The sequence below is a fragment of the Crinia signifera genome, chromosome 2 (assembly GCF_055691185.1).
Source record: "Crinia signifera chromosome 2, ASM5569118v1, whole genome shotgun sequence".
In the NCBI taxonomy this organism is placed as follows: domain Eukaryota; kingdom Metazoa; phylum Chordata; class Amphibia; order Anura; family Myobatrachidae; genus Crinia; species Crinia signifera.
The window spans coordinates 354,871,139-354,896,721 of NC_139218.1; the positions used below are offsets into that span (position 1 = coordinate 354,871,139).

General features: G+C 45.5%; 1 protein-coding gene across 1 annotated transcript in view; it reads right to left on the reverse strand.

Annotated features, from left to right (window-relative positions):
* KL (klotho) overlaps positions 1-25,325 on the reverse strand; it is a 47,189-nt gene extending 21,864 nt beyond the window's left edge. The window contains exon 1 of the mRNA XM_083169808.1: positions 24,463-25,325. Within this exon, the coding sequence (XP_083025934.1) occupies positions 24,463-25,176 (714 nt within the window). The 5' untranslated portion in view covers positions 25,177-25,325. The remainder of the gene's footprint in view (positions 1-24,462) is intronic.
* Between the last annotated feature and the right edge of the window lie 258 nt (positions 25,326-25,583).

Below are 25,583 nucleotides of genomic sequence, written 5' to 3' on the forward strand. Positions count from 1 at the left end.
GAACTTCAACAGTGTTCTCCAGATGCCAATTATCTCGCACCAGCACTCCCGTTTCCTACAGGCTAGTAAAGGCAAGGCTACAAAGAGTCCAAATGCCTGAAACCGCAGGCCCTGTCACTATGCACCTGCTGTCATACACATATAACTTTCATTGCCTCCAAAAGATATACTCACAACACATATGACTATCATGCAGTTCAGCAGTTGCAGAGTCACACAGACAGGATTTGGTGAGTAAGGTCGTGTAACTTGGCTACCCTGTTACCATTTTTGCCCACTCTCACAAAATATGCTGGAGACTACTACATTTTGGCACGTTCAAGTAGGCCCCACTGCAGGATCCCTGTCTTGTGAAGTGATTAATGCCTCAGGAGTCTACAAACTAATTATTTGCATTATCACACAAGTCAATCCCCCGATCAGCAGGGAACATGCCGTGATGATACATCTACACATCATCACTATGCCTCCTGCTCTTCCCCTTTGAGTCTCCCTTGCATATGTGCAGTCGCTATACATCGCTCCTCTGTGCGAACGTGGCTGCGATCATCTTACCAGCGAACGGGTCTCGCAAAAGGCTGCATCGTGGTTGCAACAAGCTGCGGCCAATGGGGGTAACCCAAACCTGATCACATGGCCATGAATTTGCACCGCAGCCGAATATCATGCATATGGACTGCAACGCTGGGCATCGATGAAGTCCTGCTACTTTTTCTATTCGTAACGCATCCTCTAGGTGATTGACAGGAAGTAGGCGTCTTTGAGTGTAACCGGCTGTTTCATGGGAGTGCCACGGTTGCAAAGTCTTTGCATGGCAAACACATCTATTCACATTCATTTGCAAGGTGGGATTTCACTCTAGCAGGGCGGCATCTACCTGAATGCTGGCAGCTGCGAATTCGAGGCAGTGAGATCAGGGGTGAAATGTAATAGGATGAGAGATTCAGAAAGTGAGAGATTTGATAAGAAATCTCCAGGTTTTGTTTTTTTTAAAGCGGCAATCATTTACACTGCAAAATCAAACTGGTTTTGCAGTGTAAATGATTGCCGCTTTAAAAATACTGGAGATTTCTTACCAAATCTCTCACTTTCTGAATCTCTCTTCCTATTACATTTCATCCCCGGTGTAAATTATTCCCCATTTGCGGACAGGTAATGGAGACAGAAAGAAATATGAAGATGTAAAGACACATGAATTATTTTAAAGCCCTTACATTGTAAGAATAAGGAACATACAGGGTGACATTCCATGGGCTGAGAGAAAAGCGCATATATTTTTCGCACTCCACATCCCCGCTCTTCGCACTTTCAGAAATCGCATTTTTTTGTCATAATTTGCATATTTAATGGGATGCGCATTAGAGGATAAAAAGTGCGATGTAGTGCGATTTGCGGCGAATTGATGTGAAATTATGTCACTAAAAAGTGCGATTTCTTCCGCCGGTCATGTGCGCATTTTAGACCAACCGGAGTGCGATTTACAAGACTGTCTCCACATGACAAATAACCCCCTAACCTATTGGGCCACCTAGGTCCCCTCCATTCTGCATCACATCCCCTATTTAAAGGGGCATTGGCGCCATTTCACTCTTTGATAGGAAGTAAGGAGCATGGAGAGGAGCAGTGGCAGTGTGAGAAGAGGAAGAGGTGTTGGTGGCAGAGTGAGGAGTGGCAGAGGGGCCAGTGGCAGAGAGAGCAGTGGCAGCAGCCAGGCAAGAGGAGCCAGTGGTAGAGGCAGCAGAGGACTGGTGAGGTCGACTTCCATTACAGGGAGAGGCAACAGTGTGGCAGCCACCATGGCCACTGCAAGGGCAGCCCCAGACCAGGCCCTGGCGGACCAGGCCCAGCAGGAGGAGGTGGAGGATCCGCTGGCATCCCCATCCTGTAGCCAGGACCTTGCCCATACCCCACAGCAGCTGCAGGAGGGCCACATGTCCGAGATGGAGGAAGATGGAGGTGGGGAGGAGGAGGAGGAGGAAGACACTGGCATAGAGGAGGATTTTGACATGTATGTGGAAGATATAGAGGATGAGGAGGAGGGTGAAGCTGGCCGCACCAAAAGTGGGAGAGAGGTCCGATTCAGCTATGAGGAGAATGTGGCGCTTGTCCGGGCCATCATACCCCTGTATGACCGCTTACTGGGGAAAAACCAGCACAAGACCACCTCGCAAACGTGGTATGTGGAAGGATATCACCCAGGCGGTCAACGCTGTCAGTCACCGCAAGAGGCTAAGCAAAAACATTAAAAAGCGGTTTAACGACATCAAGCGGTAGCTGAAAAAGAAAATGTTACAGTGTGGAACAATAGATGTGCAGTTGTGCAGGGACGTGCAGTCAGGGGAGGCAGTGCCTCCTCTGTTATTAATGATAAAGATAATAAAATACAAAGAAAATACTTATGACACATTATGTGTCATAAGTATATGCTTTATATAATCCTATTCATTTTTACACCATAATTTTTTTTAAAGTTGGTATTGGAGGCATTGGGAGCCGTGCCTCCGGCTATCAATGTCAGGATCCAGAAACAGGGGGTGGGCAGGGGGCGGTGCCAAGCAGCAGGCTGCAAAATCCCATTAAAAAAACCTGTACAGGCGGCACCTATAGCGGTGCCTCAGTGACAGGGGGTGCTTGTCCTGTCACTGAGGCAGCTATGATTGGTCTCAATGCTGCCTGTCAGCGTATCAGCGCACCCCCCCCTCTTCCCCACACTGTGGGTGCAAGAACCTCCGTACTAACCCCCCTCCCTCCCTTCCCTGCTCGGCGGCTGCACGGACCCAAATACTTTCACCTACCAGGAGAGGGGAGCGTAAAAGCCCTCCTTCCACACCCGGATCTCTGCACCCCAGCCCCCCTCCCAGCATGTCCGGCATACAGACGGCTCCCAACCCCGTGACGGCCTCTGCAATGCTGTGTCTTCTGAGCACATGGCCGCCGGAGCTGTCAGCATGGCAAGGGGACACATCCAGCCGGAGAATCCAGGAGCCCTGCCTGGAGCCTGAGGGTAAGTGGTAGCCCCAGGGCAGGGACTGTGCAGACGGGAAAAAGCCATAGGCGGGAGGACAGTAGCAGGGGGAAATGCAGGTGCCGGGGGCCACCTGTCTGGAAGTTGGATACCGTCTGCCACTGAGTGAGAGCCGGGGAGCAGACAGTTGGAATATGTGTAAGGTGCATTATCTGTGTAAGAGTATTTTTACTAATGTGGGGCATATGTAAAGACCATAATGTGTATATGGGAATTTAATAATGTGGGTGTATAGGACATTATGTGTCATTATGTGTAAAGGGCATAAGTAATGTGGGGCATATGTGTACGGGGCTTTATGTGTATATGGGCATTCGTCATGTGGGGTATATGTGTAAGATGTATGGGGACAATGTGGGCTGGAGTGATGGGGGCCAATGTGGGCTGGTGTCATGGGGGACAGTGTGGGGCTGGTGTCATGGGGATAGTGGTGTGATGGGGATAGTGGTGTGATTGGACAGTGCGGGGCTGGTGTGAAGGAGGACAGTGTGGGGCTGGTGTGATGGGGACAGTGTGGGCTGGTGTGATGGGGGCCAATGTGGGCTGGTGTGATGGGGGCCAATGTGGGCTGGTGTCATGGGGGACAGTGTGGGGCTAGTGTCATGGGGATAGTGGTGTGATGGGGATAGTGGTGTGATGGGGATAGTGGTGTGATTGGACAGTGCGGGGCTGGTGTGAAGGAGGACAGTGTGGGGCTGGTGTGATGGGGACAGTGTGGGGCTGGTGTGAAGGAGGACAGAGTAGGGCTGGTGTGATGTGGGACAGTGTGGAGCTGGTGTGATGGGGATAATGGTGTGAAGGAGGACAGTGTGGGGCTGGTGTGAAGGAGGACAGTGTCTGGTGTGAAGGGGGCAGTGTGTGGCTGGTGTGATGGACAGTGTGGGGCTGATGTGAAGGGGGACAGTGTGGGGCTGGTGTGATGGGGGATAGTGGTGTGAGCATGTAGGTAAGCAGAACTTATGTAGCATAATTTGAAATAGGCAATACTGCATGTGGCTTAATGTGTAACGGGTATTATGGTGCAAATGTTTGGCGCGCCTTCGGTACGCAATGTCCCTTTTTAAGGAACATGTTGTGAATTTTAGCTTAATCCGTGTAGCATTATGTGAATTTTGGCTCAATTTGTGTAGCGTTATGTGAATTTTGGTTCAATCCGTGTAGCGTTATGTGAATTTTGGTTCAATCCATGTAGCGTTATGTAAACTTTGGCTCAATCCATGTGGCATTATGTAAATTTTGGCTCAATCCGTGTGGCATTATGTGAAAGGGGCAAGTATAACGGGGTCTACTATTTTGTTGCATAATTTGTAGAAGTGGATTATGGTGTGCTACACCTCACTCAAGACCACACCCCCTTTTGAGTGGCCACACCCTCTTTTACGGCACGCGCACAATTACAATATTCACTATTTACGCCAAGGTGGGCATGTGTACTTTAAGGGCCAGGGCCTATTTTTAATCCCGTTCCCACCCTTTCTCGGATCTCCTCCTCTCTCTCCGCTCTCTGAGCGTGCACACTGGCACAACTACCCCCCCTCCGCCTATCTTGGTGCCCCCCATGTCATTTTTTCCTGGATCCGCCCTTGTATGTATATACAGTGTATTGCTGTTGCATACTGTGTATAAGGGTACCACTGTGGAGGTTGAGCGCAGTGGCATAACCACAACAGGTGCAGGATATGCGGTTGCTCTTTTTTTTCTGATGTTTTTAGGACCTGCCGCTCCCCTGCACCGTCATGCTGCTGCTAGTGCCTCACCAACCACTGACCTCACCGCACGTCACTGCAGTTGTGGAACTACAAGGCCCAGCATTCTGATCATTTTTAAAGTAGGTGTAAACTATTGCCATTGACAGACCTGGGGAATCTGATGTATGTACGCCACAACTTCTTAAAAGCAAGTAACACTTGAGTAAAATGCTTTGAGAAAGTGGCTTGTGATACCCCCAAGGACCATGAGGTCACGGACTGAGTGGAGCCAGAGGCCAAATAGTAGAGGGTACACATACATTTTTGCAGCCCAGACACTGCATAGTTGCCCCCCCCCCCCCCCAAAAGGGTCCAAATCATCTCTCACCTGCTCATATAAGTTCAACAAGTTATTGTGGTTTAGCCTAAACATCCCCACAACCTGTTGATCCGAGAGGGAGTCCAGGTACAGCCTAGCATGATACATACGTGGGGTACGCACTATTTGGGGTGGTACCTGGTTCTGGTGCGCAGCTTCCTCCCTCCTGCCCAGCTCCTCCAAATGGGCCAAATCCAAAATGAGCAACTCAAATCCACTCTGCTCAATCTCCATGTCTCAAACCCTCACAGGTGTCCTTAATGATGTGGGGGTATAGGTAGGAGTGTTTGTGAGTAAAATTAAGGACACCTGTGATGACATTAACCATGTGTGCACTTGACCAAATTGAGTTCTGGGCCAAATCACCCAACAGAACCTGGTCTGAAAAAATGGCGATTATTAGACACCTTAAAAGTGTGATTTGCGAAATCCCATTCCATTAAATAAGCGAATTGTATACTTTTCTATTGGAAAACATCTGGATGCAATAAAAGTGCGAATTTTTACCGCACTTTCAGTACACATGACTTATCACAAAAAATATGCGATTTAGGGACCTTTTCGAATCACATTAAATATGAGAATTCATGGAAAAATCCGAATTAGCCATTTTTTGGAGTAAAAATCGCCAAAAAACACAACTCTCATTCCATAGAATGTCACCCACAGTATCATAAGTGTATTCCTGCCTGCATAGAACAGAAGTAGTGGGATATAATACAAATTTGCATAGGAAAGTTTATCAAGAGTAATGACAAGCACTGCCAGAATACAATTATATTAAAGAAAATTGATCTAGGAGGATGTAAATGAATTACAAAGACACATCATGTATAATTAGCTTACCTAGAGAGTGTTTGCTTTGTGTCTATTTAATCTAGCACGTAAGGGCAGAGGAGACCTAACACATGTTCCATATGTGCCAAATGTCCCCTATTTCTAGTCACTTCTAGTGAACAGATTTTGGAAAGGTGATTAATTCTGGAAGCAGTCTTCAGTCAAGTTTCATATATTTGGCTGCACAATAGCGTAACCCATTGACAACATGTAGCAGGGAAAATAAGTATTGAAAACATTAACATTTTTCTCAGTAAAGATATTTGTAATGGGGCTATTACAATAACATGTTCACCAAATGTAAGTAACAACCAGGGGCGGATCCAGGATAAAATGACAGGGGGGGGGCACCATGATAAAAGAGGGTTTAGGTGGGGGAGGGGTGGTGTTAGTGGTGCCAGTGTACATGCTAAGAGAGCGGCAGAGAGAGGGTGGGAATGGGATTAAAAAAAGGCCCTAGCATTTAAAGTACGCAGGCCCACCATGGTGACAAAAGTGAAGGATGTAGTTGTGCGCGCGCCGAAGGCGTGCTCCGGAAAAGGGGGTGTGGCCACTCAACAGGGGGCGTGTCCTTGAGTGTAGTGTACAACACCATATACAACTCCTACACATTATGCAACAAAATACTAGACCCCATTATACTTGCCCCTTACACACGATGCCAAATGGAATGAGCCAAAATTCACATAATGCCACACGGATTGAGCCAAAATTCACATAATGCCACACGGATTGAGCCAAAATTCACATAATGCCACACGGATTGAGCCAGAATTCACATAATGCCAAATGGATTGAGACAAAATTTACATAATGCCACACGGATTGAGCCAGAATTCACATAATGCCACACAGATTAAGCCACAATTCACAATACGCTTCATAAACAGGGACATTGTCCACCAAAGGCGCGCATTAAACATTTACACCATAATGTCCATTACACATTGGCAGGTATTCAATGCTGTTTGCGAGTGGTGACAGCGAGCAGGGCTTCCTGCTCGCTGTCACCACTCACCCTGACAGCATTCAACACACCCTCCGCATCCGCCAATTCCCCCTCGCTCCGTTTTTTGAGCGAGGGAGAATTGGCGGATGCGGCTCCAGAATCAACGAGACTCGCGGCTAAAAACAGCGAGATTTCTGCAGTAACCTCGGGTCTCGCTGTTTTGGGGAATTCTCGCCGTCCTGTGATGGCGAGGATTTCCCCAGAACGTTGAATAGAGCGAGCGGCCGGCGCGGGGGTTAAACAGTGAGGATCGCTGGTTTTCAGCAATCCTCGCTGTTTAACCCCCTCGCCGGCCGCTCGCTGCAGCATTGAATACCCCCCATTAAGTTACACGCCATTATGTCCATTATGTATTATCTACATGCTCATTGCCAAGGGTTCCATGCTCATTGCCAGAGGTTCCATTCTCGTTGCCATGTGGGATTACATGCTCATTGCCAAGGTGGAATACAGGCTTGCGGTAAATGGGGGACAGCCGCTGCCAGGCAGAAGTGTTAACCACTGACAGTGGCAGAGCCTGGCTGTATTCAGAGCACTGCAGGTCCCGGCTATTTGAAATAATACCCCTTTCACAGCAGAAAATGCATTGCCAGGTTGGTCCCTTTTACATCAGCCTAGTCTCTGCATTTTCTGGTGTGAGGGGGAGAGAAAACCACCCCTCCCCCCCTTTAACCAGTTATCTTATTTAACCGGCTATATCTTCTTATATTTACTGACTGACCCATTTACATTAGACATGTATCATATTAAAGAACTTTTGAGTGGACTTTGAATGATTTTGGTCCAGTGAAACTGGAACGTTTGGTTCCAGAGTAATCTGCCCTCAAAGAACATGAACAGCCATGAAATTACATTTCAAAAATATAAAAATTGGTTTACACGCAATATCTCTGGAACCGATTGACCGATATGGACCAGCCTGATATCATATTGAAGGCCCAGTGATTTGGAATTGAATGAGATCAACAAGCTTCTGTAATGCCAGTGGGGGAACTGGCAGATGTTGGAACTGGGTGGGGTCGGAAATGACGGGTCCCATATTATCCTATGGGGAAAAAACGCTACAGCTTTGCCATGCGATATCTCCGGTTCCCGGGGGCTAGAGACACGGGGCTGGGCTTGTTGAAAAGCCCTGGTCCTCAGCTACAAAATGAAATGACAAAGGGGCACGTGCCCGGGTGCCCCCCCCCCCCCGAATCCCCGGTCGAGAAATCGGCCCAAATTGGATATTTGACACCCCATCTGCTGTCCCATGCGCATCGGGTCAGACCGTACAGATTGAACCTGCTGCAGGTACTATCTGTCAGATGGGACCCTTCAGCGGCACATCACGGGTGCTTTTTAGCACCCACAATGTGTTGGTCTAATCCGTAGGTGTGTGCCAGCTTTGAAGCACCGCTGGCACACACCTATGTGAAGGGGCAAGCAGTGTGGGGTCCGGGCTGTGTGAAGCACCCTGGGCCTGTGGGTGCAGCATTGCGGTGGGTTGGGCAGTCCACAGTGTCCAGGAAGTGCTGAGCGTACACTGCGGACAGCGACGGCACAATTTTAATGTTTCAAAAGATAGGCCGCCACTGATTATTGGCTGAGGGAGAGCACTCTCAGCCAATGAGAGGCCAGCCTATCTTTTGAATTTTTTTTTAACATTTTGCCGTTTCTGTCCAGTGTCTGCTCAGCACTTCCCAGACACTGCGGACTGTCCGCCCCACCCAACACTGCACCCACAGCCCCAGGGTGCTCAGCACAGCCCGGACCACACGCTGCTCAGGTTTCTTTTGCTCAGTCTAATGTATGGGGGCTTTAACACTGGTGGTGTTAACAAGGGGGGTGAGGTTCAATGCACCCAAAACACAGGTGAAGAATATAAACATGAAGTCAACTTTAGCAAAAGACTGGGTAGGAACTGGACAGGTAGGTCAGGAACAAGTATGGATTCGAGGGGCAGATACTAGGATTACTGGCACCAGGAATGAAGTACAGGGTAGGCAAGAACTAGGACTAGAACCCAGGGAATGTAGTACAGCATATACTCACACAGGGACCTCCCAATTTACCCAAGATATGTGAGTCATGGAGTCGTTCAGCCAGCATATGAGAGGCAACAAACCCAGAGTGTGGAAATACAGCAGATCATATTCTGACAACCAGACTAAAAAGCCACTGGAAATCCATACTTATCTCACAAAATACTCACCACTACAAATATGTGCCGCACAAATTGAGGGGGTTGTGTTTTATTTACCTCTTACTGGGACAGATTATACATTACACCAGAATAAAATAAAATAAAATTTACTGCCAAGAAATGTACAGTAGCTCACTTGTTGTGCCATAATGATGGGTATACTGTGTAATATACATATATATCTACACACTCCCTGACTCATTAAGATTCATACTTTGTTGCATTTACCTCTAGTACTGGTCTGCATTCAACATCCAAAATTGATTTTGTATAATCATTGTTTTATTATTCTTTTATGAATGCATTTACAGTCTATGTTTTATTTGTTGCATACCTGTATATGTTTTGTTTTTTTTATAAATATGTATTTTTGAACATTTGAGAATTACTAGTTTGCTGATTGATACAGTTGTATGCCTGTGCAGCCAATAAGGTGCATGACCACATAAAGGAGGTTATTCTGATCGTAGCGGCCAAACGTGCGTACGTTCGCTATTAACGTACGCTCTCCGTACGCGGCCGTTGGGGTTAAGTCCACCCACAACTCAGCCGCATTCGTACGGCCAGAAACATCGGCAAAGGGGAGTGGCGTACAATTGAGCGTACGCCAACGTACACGGACGGGCCAGCCCTTACACTCCGACAACTGGCGTACAATTGAGCGTACACCACCGTTTACGGACGTCTCTCGGCCGTCTTCCCACCGACTTCTTGCGGCTATCTGAGCGTACGCCAGCTTGCACGGACGGGTCCCTAATGTTTTCAATAGAAAAGTCAGCTTATGTCACCGCTCGTGAGAGTGAGCGTACGTCCGTGTACGCTGACATACCCTTCACATATATGGACCTGCAAATCTTGCCTTTCAACTCTAATTATGAAAATTAATTAATTGATTGAATTAATTAATGTGCAAAATAGTGGCCATGGGCTTAAAACATTGCTGAAACATCCTTTGTAGGTGTTAGATGTGGTTTATGTTATTGTATCATAAATACAAAACCTATGTTTGTATTAGAGTGAACACGTTGACACATGTCGACTTGTGTCGATTGAGTGTGCTACTGTGTAAAGTCTATGAAAGCACGTAGTGAATGTGTCTAACTGTTTAACAAATACCTACCTTAGCATATATAAGCAGGTCTTACAAAGATTCTTACCTTAAATTAAACAAACCTTTAAATGTAGAGAAGTATAGAAAGATAAGCTTCCAATGTGTTTGAGTGCTGTGTGTGGCTTGCAGGTAGTGAAATCATGGTTTGGACTTAATAGACTGCAGCATTGGTTATTACATTCAGGTGTATGTGTTTGGTAGTAATCAGCGTAAATTAGCAAACCCAGGCGCACGCTGGCATGCGGTATCTGTAGGGGTGGTTTGAGATGGCGGTTGGCGGCCGCCTGTTTTGTGTCCGAAATGAATGGTGCTTTAGTCGATCGTGCGGTAGTAGCACCGCTCATTTTTGGTGCACACCCCGTGTACGCCCATATTTACGCCCATTTTCCCTCATTATTTCGGCCGCTCCCCTCATCACGCCCCTATGCCGCCCCCAAGGTATTGGCAGGTGAGACACTCACGGCACTTGTAGACACAATTTATTGGGTTGTAACCACATACCAGTTTTACTAGGAGCAACATTAGATTTAGCTACAAGAGAGGTTTATCTTGACACAATAGACCCACAGTCTCATCCGATTGTGTAAGATGACAGTGTTTTAGGATCAAATCATTAATGTGCTTAGTTCTAATAGAATAATACAAAGTAAACACCATTCAATAGGTTTCATCTTTGTGGTACTTGGTGACAAGAGTCTGCTCACATGATATTTTAAGACATTTGAAAAGGTATCCAATTAGTAGAGCGAAATGCGTTAGGGGAATAGTCAGCACCATATCAACTGGTCTACTCCACATATTGGACACCGCGGTTGAGAGACCCGGCGACTGTACTGCAACGGTTTGTCCAAAAGGCAGGACTCGGGCACTTTAGCACAGCATTATTGCTGGGCTAAGTAGCTGTAATCTTTCCACATTTGATACATGGTTCATTAGCAGCTTTCTAACACTGAATACAAATATCCCCATACAGAGTATCCATAAGGATTTGTATTTGCCAACTACCGCCGGTGAACTGTGGAGACATTGATGAACATAGCAGCCTTGCTTTATGTGAGGCAAGCTCCTCAATCGATAATCATTGTGGACCGTATTCTCACTAAATAATACAGCTGGTCCCGTGTTTGTCCCTATTGGATTACATACATACTGGACTTTGGACTATTTAAATATCATCTTGTCCAAATTCAAGCAGTTTTAAAAGAAAAGGCAAACCTTTTAAGAGGTTGATGAAAGTGGTCCACCATTAATAATGTGTTATTATCAGTGTCTTTTCTGTAGATCCTGGGGGAGAGATCATTAGTCTTTTTAGTCCTACAGACATCCACATAGTTGATGGTACATTCACTAATCATTAAGACTGAAGAAGTCATGCACCCCCCAGCCCCCACCAAGAAGAGGTCATCAATGCATTATATGTAAAAGTGTATATATATATATATATATATATATATATATATATATATATATATATATATATACAGTACTCAAAAAATTCACAATTAGATATACCATGTTGTTTGTCAAAGATGTATTTATTTGTCCCCTTCGCAATGTATACGCACACACATTACTACCAGTGTATTTTTTGGATTGTTTGAGAAAACCACAGTACCTGGAGGAAACCCATGCATGCACGGGGAGAATATATAAACTGTGTACAGTTGGGGCAATGGAACCCATGACCCATGACCTCAGAGCTCTTAGTCAGTAATGCTAACCATTACACCATCCATGCTGCCCATGAACAAAACATACTATACTACTGATTTTACGAATAAGCTTAATGGTTGTTTCCTTGTGACTTTAGACAATGCCAGTCTACACCTCAACATTAACCATATTGATGGCCTGGATTAGTTTCAGCGTCTGGTCTCTAACAGTCCGAAATAATAAAGTTTGGTCCCACAGAAATTAAACATCAAGATATCCCCAAAATATGAAACCAAAGCATCTTCCAACTACAAGCTGGCAACCATGAAGTCTAACCAGAATCAGATTAATATGGAAGAACATGCGATGAGTAGATGAGAACCAGGAGACTTGGTATTGTGAAGGACGACACAACCCTCCATCCAAACTCAGCAACCAACAAGGAGAAATAAGAAGGGGAGGAGGAGGAGAAAAGGACTCTCTCCAATAGTCTAATGAGTTATCTATTACATTGTTAAATTCAACTAAGCAGATAACCAGAGTAGAGAGAAGAGCGATGAAAGAATGTCTAAAACATTATAATATGGAGGAGGGAAATGCCACCAAAATGTGAAAAAGTGAGAATTTAGGACAAAATTCAGATCCACTGACCAAAACAGAGACACCTATTGAGCTATGGGAAACAGTGCAATGATACCTGCTGTTCAGTCTTTTGAAGATAGACAATGTCAATACCATATTTATTAATCTGAGACCAATTGATTTTATCATTGAATCCACCGGCGTTCTAAATGAGCAGATGGAGACCCATACCAAATCCCCACAAAAATCATAAAATAGGGACAAACAAACATTTGGCAAAGGGGGAAATAAATACTGAAACCCCCCATAGAACAGGGACACTGTCACCCACCATGAGAATGGGGAACAAATCCAGATACCACAGCTGTAAAATATTGCCTTGCACGCCCGGTAAAGAAAAAAAACTTTATTCATTGTACCAGGCAATCGTTACAAGTGTCCTGACCCCATAACACAGTAATAAATACTACATCTACAATGGCCAGGAGCTAGGGATGGCATGAGGAGCACTGATCTGAGCCCCTGCAAGAAATATTTGGTAAATTTAAACGAAATGAGCAAATATAATTGTTATTATCACATCAGAACCTCATTAAGAAAGCAGTATGTGATAAATATGCCCCTATGTATTTTGTAATGTTGTTTTGGTTTCTATGCTATTATTTTCATTTGAATATATTATTACTCTTTGGAATGTCATGCTGAATCTCAGCTAGTCCCTGATGTTTTTTCCCCACAGGTATGAGTCCATAAAGTGTTACTAATCTGCAATTGCACTGTACTCAGAAGTGGTAGTGTCAAAGAAAACGACAATAGTCCTGAAGCCATGTGTGTTTATTGCCTGAATATGGTGTAGTTAAATCATTTTATGTGGTCACATGACCCCGAGAGTATGCAATAAAAGCGGATTACATAATTGTACCTCGTTTAGCACAGAATTATCCTGGCAAACCCTTTCACACTGTGCTATCCAACTACCTACTACCTAACTATGTACTGAACAGCAAATTACTGTCATTTTTTCACAACTATTTTTTTTTTTAAAGGGGCCGACAAACAAAACACACACACACAGATGTACACGTGGATGTGTTTCATAAACAATACGCACAGTAATTATAGAACAGCTAACTTCATTGCCTGTGTCCTGTCCTCTACACCCTAGTTTTACTGGCATGAAATGATGTTCAACAAATGGCTGGAGAAAACCTTTAGGTTAAGGGGGCGTGATTCTGGGTCGATTATACGTTTGCATAGACAGGTGCTCAACCAACGATATAGGAAGCTATACTCAAATGGAGAAATTGCACCTGCCATAGCGATCATAAAGGCACCATACTCAGATGGAGACACTACATCTGCCATAGGGCTCACTTTGGAGGATATACAGCCATGGCCAAAAGTTTTGAGAATGACACAACTGCTGTCTCAGTTTTTATGTTGGCAATTTGCATATACAGTACTGAAGCGCGATAAGATGAACTGCAATTAATTAAGTCGCTTTTTGCCATTACAATTAACTTATTCCCAAAAACATTTCCACTCAGCTTCAGCCCTGCAACAAAAGAACCAGCTGACATCATGTCAGTGATTCTCTCGTTGACACAGATGAGCGTGGTGAGGAGGACAAGGCTGGAGATTGCTCTGTCATGCTGATTGAGTTAAGGTGCATACACACTGTACAATTTTATTGACCAACTTTTTTGACCAATTTCGTTCATTTCAGCCATTCTGAACAAAATTGGTCAAAATATCTTTCAGTGCGTTTGCGATGAAAGACGAATGATGATGCGCATACCCGCCAGTTGTTCATCCAGATTGTTTGTCAACTGTGCATGCAGCTCAATTTGGATATCTTTCAAAAAGAGCCTATAAAAATGTAGCTAGATCTTTCGTCTTTCACCTGTTGTCAATATCTTTCATCAACATTTTTTGTCCAGGACACTGAGTTCAAGGGAAATGTCTTTCAACAAAATTGGTCAAAAAAAATTGTACAGTGTGTATGCACCTTTAGAATGGGCTTTACAGGCAAGAATATTGCTGCTAGTAAGATTGCACCTCAATTAACCATTTATCTGATCATCAAAAACTTCATGGGGAGAGGTTCAATAGTTGTGAAAAAGGCTTCAGGGCGCCCAGTAACATCCAGCTAGCGCCTGGCTTGCCTCCTAAAGTTGTGGTATCGGGGCACCACCAGTGCTGAGCTTGCTCAGGAATAACAGCAGGCAGATGTGAGTTCTTCTGCACACACAGTAAGGCGAAGACCTTTGGAGAATGGCCGTGTGTCAAGAAGGGCAGCAAAGAAGTCACTTCTCACCAGGAAAAACAACAGGGACAGAGTAATATTTTGCTAAAGGTACTGGGATTGGAATGCTGAGGACTGATGAATCCCCTTTCAGACTGTTTGGTGAATCAGGAAAAATTTTGCTCGGAGAAGGAAAGGTGAGCACTACCATCAGACCTGTGTCATGCCAAGAAAAGCATCCTGAGACCATTCATATGTAGGGTTGCATCTCAGCCAAGAGAGTGGACTAATGCTGGCCACACATAAGACCAACTTTCATCCAACCATCCAATTAGTTGGTTGGATGGAATAAAAATCTGGTACTGGATAGGAGCAAATGTAATTTGTAATTAAGTCATTTGTTTCCCAAATCTGAAAATGGACAACACCTGTCACTCAGAAAAAAGTAATGTAGTTGGATCTATTTGATTTAAACAATTTCACTAAATGTTTTTGTCCATTCTCCTGAGTTTGTGATCAAATTGCTTATTGGCATTTGCCCCCATACAGTACCAGCCAACAAACTAGTTGGATAGTTGGAGGAAAGTTGGTCTGATGTGTGCCCAGCATTACTTACAATGTTGCCAAAGAACACATCCATGAATAAAGACTGGTATCAAAACATCCCTCCAAGAGCAACTGGTACTTATGTATTATCTGGGCTCCCATGTTAAATGCACCCCATTTTTTCATACCCCTACTATCCAACTACGCGTGGAGATGATTTTATATAGTGTGGCGAGCGCAGCGAGCCACCGTGCCCGAAGCGTGGCGAGCGCAGCGAGCCCCGCAAGGGGACGCGGTCTCATAAGAAAAACGGGAGCCCAGATATTACTAGTACCGAGCAACTTTTACCAACAACCCAAAAACAGTTTGATGACGAACAATTCCATATCCAGAATGATGGAGCACCTTGCCAAAAGGCAAGAGTGATAACTAAGTGGCTTAGGAAACAAGAAATCAAAATGTTGGGTCTATGGCCAAGAAACTCCCCAGATCTTAATCCCTTTGAAAACTTTTGGTCAAATCTCAAGGTGTGAGGACAAACAAAAACCCACAAATTCGGACAAACTCCAAGAATTGATCAGGAAACAATAGGCAGCCATCAGCCAGTATGTGGCCCAGCATGTCATGTGGCCCAGCATCAGGGCAAATTGCAGAGGTATTGAGAATGAAGGATCAACACTGCAAATATTGGGGTCAATACGGTGTGCAGTGAATATTGCCGGGAGGGAGATCCCACAGCTATTCTAATCCGCGGTCTGCTAACTGTGACTAGCGGATTTCTGCTCCCACCCTTCCTGTGGTGCGAGCAGAAATCTGACAAAACTAGGGCAACAATGCTGTTTTAAGCCCTAGATCAGCATTAACAGCATCGCTGTGGGTCACTAAATTTGGAAAATGCCGGTACTCAACACCTGTGTGTACCAGCATTCTCCAACTTATGATAAGATAAGGCTGATAAGAATAGCTCCAGGAGTTCCCTCCTGCGCGGTTAACTGCGGACCTTGTTGAAACGACCCAATAGACTCTTTGCATAAACTTAATGTAACTGTCAAAAAGCGTTTGAAACTTTTGAAATTTGTGTAAATTTGGCTCTGATACTAGTCAGCGCCACATCAGCCATTGACCTCCCCATGCCTCAATGTGGCCGAAAAAGATGCAGCCTGTAGTAGGCACAATGGGGCAGATGTATTAAGCCTGGTAAAGTGATAAAGTGCAAGGTGATAACGCACCAGCCAATCAGCTTCTGTAATTTTTGAAACACAGCTGCGTTAACACTTTCCACTTTATCAGTCTTAAAACATCTGCCCAGTGTTCTATGTCCAGAAACTGGCATTATTTACATGGATCTGGGCATAGATTGGAGGGATCAGGCCTGTGGCTTACTTTGTTCTAAATTTCCCATCTCCTAGGAATACACAGATAGGAGACACAGATATTTCATGCTGGAGTATAAACAATATTTTCACAACAACTACTAAGTACAAATGTGTCTTGTTCCATCAGATCTAAATAGCCTTTATCTAATTACATGTGAAATCATTACATTTGGCATAAGAACATAATCAGACATCAATCAGCATTTCATTAGTCTGAACAATGAAAATGATCTTACAGATTCTTTATTCTACAGCAGCATTGTTATACCTCCCAACATTGCTGTACTACGATTCAGGACTCTGTGTGGATTCGGTATGAAAAACCGACGTTCAAAATCCCTACGGTCAAAATACCGACAGCTATTGGCCAACAGTCAACATCCCAACAAGGTCAAAATCCCGACATGGTCAAAATACTGACATTTAAAATCCTGACAAGGTCAAAATACCAACATTTAAAATCCTGACAAGGTCAAAATACCAACATATAGAATGTAGACAGGTGAAAAAGTCAACATGACTCGGTTGACAGGTCGCGAGGTCGACATGGGTTTTTTCTGTTTTTTTTATCTGAAAGTCGACACTGTGGACATGGACACAGTTGGAAGTCAACCGCAGCCCCTCGCCTTGCTTGCTTCGCTTGCGATGCTTCGGGCGGCACAGTGCCTCGCTGCGCTTGGCACACGATTTTATTCTCCCACCACACCCTAGTGGATGGTAGGGCATGAAATACCGCCTGTCGGCACATGTTACGTAAAAAAACTGTGAAAAAACCCATGTCAACTTCGCGACCTGCCGGCACGTGTGTGTGTGTGTGTGTGGGGCCTTTGAGCGGGGGGGGGGGGGGGGGGGGGTTTGTTTGATCCACTGGGGGCCCGGGCTGAAGGTCAGTCCCGGGCCCCAACATTACTAGTGGCAGCCCTGGCTATGCAGCAGGGTTTCTCAACTCCAAGTAGCCCCAGTAGATGCCAATTTCAGGAGTTCTGTCTGTGGGAACAGGTGGGATGATTACTGACCCAGCCAAATGAATAAACTCACCTGTGCATGATCCAGGTACTTGAGGACTGGAGACAGTTGAGAACCACTGCTGTACATTAATCAGAAAAACAAGTGATGTCACATGGTTAGGTGTACTAGTATTAACAAGAAAGCTTTCTAAGGAATTGAAGCCGAAATGTATACTGTATATTTCCTAGGTCCAATTTTGTAATTTATGGTTTTAGGCTGTAATATCATCAATCACTGGCATTATCCACAAAGATTGCAGTGTGAGCTACTCGACTACATCAAGGACAGCAATTGTCCTGGAATGGAGCTGGAAACTGAACTGGGCGATCCTGGCACATAGCAGGCACTAGAGCAGGCATGTCCAAACTGTGGCCCTCCAGCTGTTGTGAAACTACACATCCCAGCATGCTTTGACATAGAGGGTGAGATTTAATAGGATGAGAGATTCAGAAAGTGAGAGATTTGGTGAGAAATCTCCATTTTTTTTAAAAGCGGCAATCATTTACACTTCAAAATCAAACTGGTTTTGCAGTGTAAATAATTGCCGCTTTTAAAAAAAATGGAGATTTCTCACCAAATCTCTCACTTTCTGAATCTCTCATCATATTAAATCTCACCCAGCATTCCCTAATAGCAAAACTGTGGCAAGGCATGATGGGACTTGTAGTTTCACAACAGCTGGAGGGCCATAGTTTGGACATGCCTGCACTAGAAGCTGCAGTGTAGCAGTCTGCACTAAAATGAAAAACAATGGCCACTCTATTAGAAGCCTGTCTATAAAATCTTATCAAGCTTCACGAAGTCTGACAGGATATGTATATAGGACAGATCAGAACAAATGGTTAGAGGGGTCTAGCTATGTGGTGAAAGCCCGCAGCATATGATATTGTGTGTAATGACACTAAGAGTAGGGTTACAGTAGTTTCATTTAGCACGCACCACCTACTACCCTAGGCAAAACTTCAACTTACTGCCCCCTCACTACTGGGGAGGCCAATCCCGGGATTGGCCTCAAGACTGCTTAGAACCAGTCCTTTTGCGGCTAACCGAGTGGGGGCGTAGGCAGCGGACAGGGTGGGTGAGCAGAGGCAGCAGTCAAGGCGGTCGCACAGCATGTCTTCTGGCTAGCGCCTGAGCCGAGCACTGCTCGAGCTCAGCACTGCCCAACAGAAAGGGATTGAAATGCGCATCCCAGCCAAAAATGCCTAAAATCCCGGGATCCAGCCAATCCCAATCAAGGTATTGGCATCCCTACTTATCACTAACACCAATACCCACTTTATAGCCCCTCAAGTGAAAGTGTGGAGGTGGTGTCTGCAGCCGCCACCTTTATTATATTACCCCAACAACCCCTCCCCCAGATCCTAGCCGTGATTTTAATATATATAGCAGTATCGCAGCCATAACCTGGTTATTTTGCTGACAATTTAATCTTCTACAAATCTGTGAAGTAATCTTAATCCAGCAGCCAAAGATGCTCATCCAAAACATTGAGAACTTTGTCCAGTTACAATGCTTGGATAGTTTTAATTGACAAAGTCCATTTCAGTGTTTGTGACTACTTTACGTCACTGTTTGCAAAAACAAGTATTATGGGAGATAAAATACAGATATTTGTGGCTACAGAATATTTCCATGAATTCTTTTTGGTATTATAATGGAAATTTGTGGTTTAACAATGACTAGTGGACGTATACAGTGGCGTAACAATGGTGTTGCAGCCCCCGCTGTGGCTTGGGGGATCCATCGGTCTCGGGGCATGCTTAAAAATACCTGCTGTAGCAGTGTCATCTCGCAGCTGCGTACCGTAAGTGACCGCATATCTCGTATTCCTTGAACCCCCCCTCACCAGTCTCCCCGCCTCCTCTGTGTCTGGGGGCGGCCAGTGTCATTACTCACACACACTTCCGCTAGTATCCCCGTTCAGTCCTTGGAAGCTGAGGCTGGTGACAGAAGACTACAGTATATCAGCGGACGGGATGTCCTTCCTGTTATGCCTCATGGGCGCACGTCGCTACTGGGGAGCTGCAGCACTACACATGGCGGCGCACAGTTGCCCGGGTATTCAGTCTGCACCATTTTCGTGTTTTACTAAAGAAGGGGGGAGGCTCCTCAAATTTTTGGCCAGGGGGGAGCTAATTTATATTTACTGGACGTACATTAAAGGGTCAGTGGCGCATCTATAATGGGTGCAGGGTGGGCAGTTTAAAATTGTCCCTGGGATGAGGGGGCCCACACCGCACAAGCTGCATCCATGTTATTCAATACTTACACCACCTGAGTCTGAAGTCCGTAGCGGAAGCGCTGCACAAATAACTGGGAAGATACGGTGGCAGCCATATTCTGGGCAAAAAAATCCCTTGTGCCACCGGCTAGAGAGCAAGGGGCTTCAGTCTGTCCCTTTCAACTGTTCCTGCGCCACTAAGTCTGACCCATCTCCCTTGCAGTGGAAGCTGCTGGGGCAGAGAAGGAGGCAAACCGAGCTGGCATCGCACACACCGGGTCCCTTTATTGGTTATTATAATACTAGTACAATACAAGCAAATGCTTTGACAGCTAGTCTGCTACCTTTTGATTGCCTGTGTTTGTGCTTATGTGAAAGCGAAAGATATGTAGTTTCACTCGCTGCCAACAGATGGCAGTGTTTCGGAGACTCACAATCAGACACTAGACCTATATATAGAGGATTTGTATGTTTAGGGTACTTGCCCTGGGATACATACCTATAATCAGATATTCCCTTTTAAACTCAGTCAATACCCATATCACAATGACAAGACATATACAAGTCTATTTTTTTACTCTGCGGCAATGAGGCTTATTTTCTTTCGCCCCAGTCTGTTATATCCACATTTTACTTGTACATTGTTGCTGGGAAAGCTGAGTGATATGGTGGTGGTTTTACTACCGTCTGTCTTTATGCAAGAACTGATTTGGATGGATCACACAATCGCAATGGGATGGAATACTGTAATTACAACCTGTTTTATGTGTGCTGCCCCACTTATTGTACACGCTGTGCCAAGTTCTTTCCTAAATAAGCTGTATAATATTCTCCTGGATATTCTGGCAGTGTCAGTTAGTATGGATGTGTAACATTGCAATCCATTTCTGAAGCAGTAATTAACAGAAAAGAGGAAATATTGAAGGGTGCCAGGAGCCCGTGTGTATACAAGATGGTATCAGCATCCTCTTACTTAAAACGGTGATCAAATGCTTGGCACATTGCCTACCAACTAGATAACCAATACATATCCCAATGCGCAAAATCAAACAGCAGTACTCTAACTCCCCCCAACCCTTCCTGCAGCCTAACTCCCCACAGCCAGGGCCAGCGCCACCACTAGGCAGCCTCCTCCCCGCCTGGGGCGCTCCGGTGCCCAGCACCGGCCCTGCCCACAGCCTAACCTCACTAGTGCCTAACTCTAACAGGGAGGGGGCGAAGGCATTGAGCAGCATGAACCTCGTTCCGGGATAGTAGAAATAGGCTGTTCTGCACAGTCTATATACCACATTCGATTTTGATGCCGCGGGGCCGCACATTGGGAACGAATCACGATCAAGTGCTGCAAATCACAGTGACATTTGAACTATGTGCGCTGCAATTTTGACTATATAATCAAAAACGCTAGTGCAAATCGCACCGCGTGTCCACAGCATGACCGTAATTTTCCATATACTTCATACTAACGTTGGGGAGGCCAGCGCCAGCAGTGTGAGTTCAGGTACCGGTCTACTGATCAGTGACGGTACTCTGGTGTCTGGCAACCCTAAAAGCCACAATGGAAGCGCATCCTGCATATACCCTGTATTTTCATAGTTTTGTAAACGGTCTCATCTGACCAAAATCACTCCGTCCATTTCTTTTTCATTGTATCTCTCACTTGAGTCTCACACATTCACCTGTCTGAAAAATATCCTCAAGAAGCTCCCGAAAGGGACTGGAAGGCTCATACATGAATGGGAAGAAGCATAGAGGCCGATTTAGACCTATGGCCAGCGTTAAGTTAAGACGGCGCCCCACTAGACTTACTCGGCGGGGCATTGGAAAAATGCATATCCGGCCTGTAGCTGACGCCACACACCCGCCCCTCAGGCATGCCTAGCTTCTTCTCAGACACTCCCAGCGTTTTTCCTGGCATGCCAGCATTTTCTTAGCACCCCACTAAATGGCCGATTTCCTGCCCCATACTACTACTTCCTGTCAATCCCCTAGCGAATGGCATGCGTTTAAAATTAGTTGCAGGATGATCTTGCGCATCCGTACTGCGAACCATACACATGTGGAGTGTATCGATAATCACCTGCCAGGCAAATTTGTAGCCATGCAATCAGATCTGAATCGGGCCCTTAGTGCAAATATCAGGAGGTTTTAGGTCACCCGTCTATTTTTCTGCAGATGCACCTGGTTTTCCCAGAAGAGGACCAAAATAGTAACATCAGCAGGGGCGTAGAAGATTGCACTTGGGGCCTTATTCTAGTTCACTCTTTCTGACAAAATCCTTCTTAGATGGACAAAACCATGTGCACTGCAGGTGGGGCAGATGGTACTTGTGCAGAGAGAATTAGATTTGGGTGGGGTTTTACTTCAAAGTGAGATCTATATTGCAGTGTAAAAATAAAGCAGCCAGTATTTACCCTGCACAGAAACAAAACCACTCACCCAAATCTAATTCGCTCTGCACATTTTACATCTGCCCCACCTGCAGTGCACATGGTTTTGTCCATCTGAGAAGGATTTTGTCAGACAGAGTGAACTAGAATAAGGCCCTGTATGTCAAGAGGGATTGGGAGGATCGATGGGTTACGATTAACCCTTTATGACCCATTGAATGTTTCCAGTGTATCCCAGTGCTGACACTGGTAAAGTTGACAAATAAGGCCCTAAAAACACCCCAAAATTGTTTGGTCATTATAGTTTTTAGTACATAAAACATTGTAGCTAAAACACTGTGATTCGTTCTAGTGACTATGGATCATTGGATAGACAGAAACTAGGTCAACAAGCATTAGGTCAACACCACTAGGTTGACATGACTGAAGGTCAACATGCAGGAAGGTCAACATGGGTACAGGGTCATTAGGTCAACACAAGCATTAGGTCGAGAGTCAAAAGGTCGACATGGAGTTTTTCATTTTTTATTTTGTCCCGAATTTCAATACAGTTGACATGGACACTGAAACGTAGGAACGCAGACGCTCGCCATGCTTCAAATACTATTTTATTCTCCTACCGTGCCCTAGTGGATGGTAGGGCTTTAAATACTGCCTGTCGGCACATGTTGGCTCGAAAAAAAGAAAAAGACTTATGCTTGTGTCAACCTAACCCATGTCGACCTTCATGCATGTCGACCCAATGCTTGTAGAGCTAGTGACTGTATCCCGTTGTAATACAATATTCTAGCATCGCCCCAAAAGTTTTCACTATATTTTCATACATTAAAGCCACATACACTACAAGATTGTTAAAAAAAAAAAAAATGGAACCTTTCGAAGCTGCTGCTACTTACATTCCGGAGATGCTTATTATTTGCAGCTAACCACTGAAAACGGTTCTTTTGGGTGACTTGAATGACAAAATGGGTCCCTTTAGCACTAACCAATCCGGTTATAACTCATTTTATGGGTTTTGCAATCATTCATTTGCCCCTGCTTATTGGCTGGCACTGTATAAACAAGTGTAAATAATAATACAAATAACAAATACATACCCCCCCCCCCTCCCCCCAATGTAACTAATTAAGAAAATAAATGTCATTTAGCTCCGAGTTTTTTTTTTGCCATATTTACGATATATAATGGCAGGTACTATTTACTTTGGAATAGAACATTTTCCCTATTGTCTCTTTATTCCAGCACATTTTCTACCAGTGGGAATGAACAGTAATCTATAAGCAGAATTGAGACTTCTGTAATGTAGATATTATGATAACCTCTAAACTTTTCAATGTGACTGTACCTGTATGTGTCTGTATGTCTATACCTGTATGTGTCTGTATGTCTGTACCTGTATGCGTCTGTATGTCTGTACCTGTATGTGTCTGTATGTCTGTACCTGTATGTGTCTGTATGTCTGTACCTGTATGTATGTGTCTGTATGTATGTGTCTGTATGTATGTGTCTGTATATCTGTACCTGTATGCATCTGTATGTCTGTACCTGTATGCCTGTACCTGTATGTGTCTGTACCTTTATGTATGTGTCTGTATGTCTGTACCTGTATGTGTCTGTATGACTGTACCTGTATGTGTCTGTACCTGTATGCAGCCTCTGATGACTGACAGCACAACTCCAATGTATAGGGGGGACATTTACTAATGCTTCTAACAATGAACAGAGGTGATGTTGCCTATAGTAACCCATTAACTTCCGTCTATCATTTCTCTATTGCATCCTAGAAAATGATAGATAGGCTCTGATTGGTTGCTATGGACAACATCGCCTCTATTCATTTTCAGAAGTTTTATTAAATGTACCCATAGCTTTCTAGGAAAGTGCACTTGCCTCATGATGAGATGGAGCAGCGGGTAGTGTGGGTACAGATGCCTGTGCCCTCCTCCCTGGCATGTACACTGTACATCACTGTTACCGAATGCATAGATCTCTGCCACTACTAGTGCTAGGGTTACCAACTCATCCCTTTAATCCAGGACACATATTAATTACACAGGTTCTGTGGCTGGCTTTCACCTGGTTTTAAATTGCCACACTTCAAGACTACATTTCACCTGGTTTTAAACTGCCACAGAACCTGTGTAATTAATGTGTCCCGAATTAAAGGGATGAGTTGGTCACCCTAACTAGTGCCCACCTCTTACCTTAATGAGATTGTGCCCAGCTCTGTACCCCAGTGATTTATCTCCTTTGATGTTGGGGGGCAAGGTGCCAGTGCCATAGCCATGCCACGCCACCACATAAGGGTTGTCCATGGTAATCCAGTACTTCACATCCTTTCCAAACATCTGGAAGCACGCCTCAGCATAGGCTTCAAAGATGCCCACCATGGCGCCATTCAGCCAGCCGCCATAGCGGTCCTGCAGCCTCTGCGGCAGGTCCCAGTGGTAGAGGGTGACCACCGGCTCTATGCGCAGCTCCTTTAGCCTGTCCAGGAGTGCCCGGTAGTAGGAGTACCCGGCCCGGCTGGCACCTGCTCCCGTCCCGTTTGGGAAAAGGCGCGACCATGAGATGGAGAACCTGTAGCTGGAGACCCCCAGCATGTGCAGGGCAGCCGCATCCCTGGGCAGCCGGTTGTAGCTGTCGCTGGCCACGTCCCCGCCGCAATTTCCTTCCCTGTGGCAGTAAGTGTCCCAGATGGAGGGTTCCCTGCCATCCTGCTGCCAGCCCCCCTCCACCTGGTAGGCAGCTGTGCCCACTGCCCACATGAAGTCCGGGGGGAAGGTGTCATAAAGGAACTGGGCATCCTCAGGGAAGGGGAGCTGGGCGAAGCGGAGCCAGACGTTCTCTGTGCACCCGGGGTAGGCGCTGCTCAGTGCCAGGCACAGCACCAATGCCCAGGTGGCACCCCTGCTCATCTCCACGCACTGGCAGGGCACACAGGCGTTTCTCTCTTACTCCTAGACCCTCCAGCTCCCGGATCTATATACAGTATCACCCAGCAGGGAGGGACAAGCCATTAATCATTAGCTAGGACTCGGAGCTGTCAGCTGCTGTGCTGCTTCCCTTGCTGCTACAGAAATAGTGAGCTATGCAACAGATCAGAGGAGTGGTGCTCTCCCTCCTCCCTGTGTGCACACACCTCTCACTGAGGGATGCAGGGGCATACAGGTGCCTCCTCCCTGTGTGCACACACCTCTCACTGAGGGATGCAGAGGCATACAGGTGCCTCTTCCCTGTGTGCACACACCTCTCACTGAGGGATGCAGGGACATACAGGTGCCTCCTCCCTGTGTGCACACACCTCTCACTGAGGGATACAGGG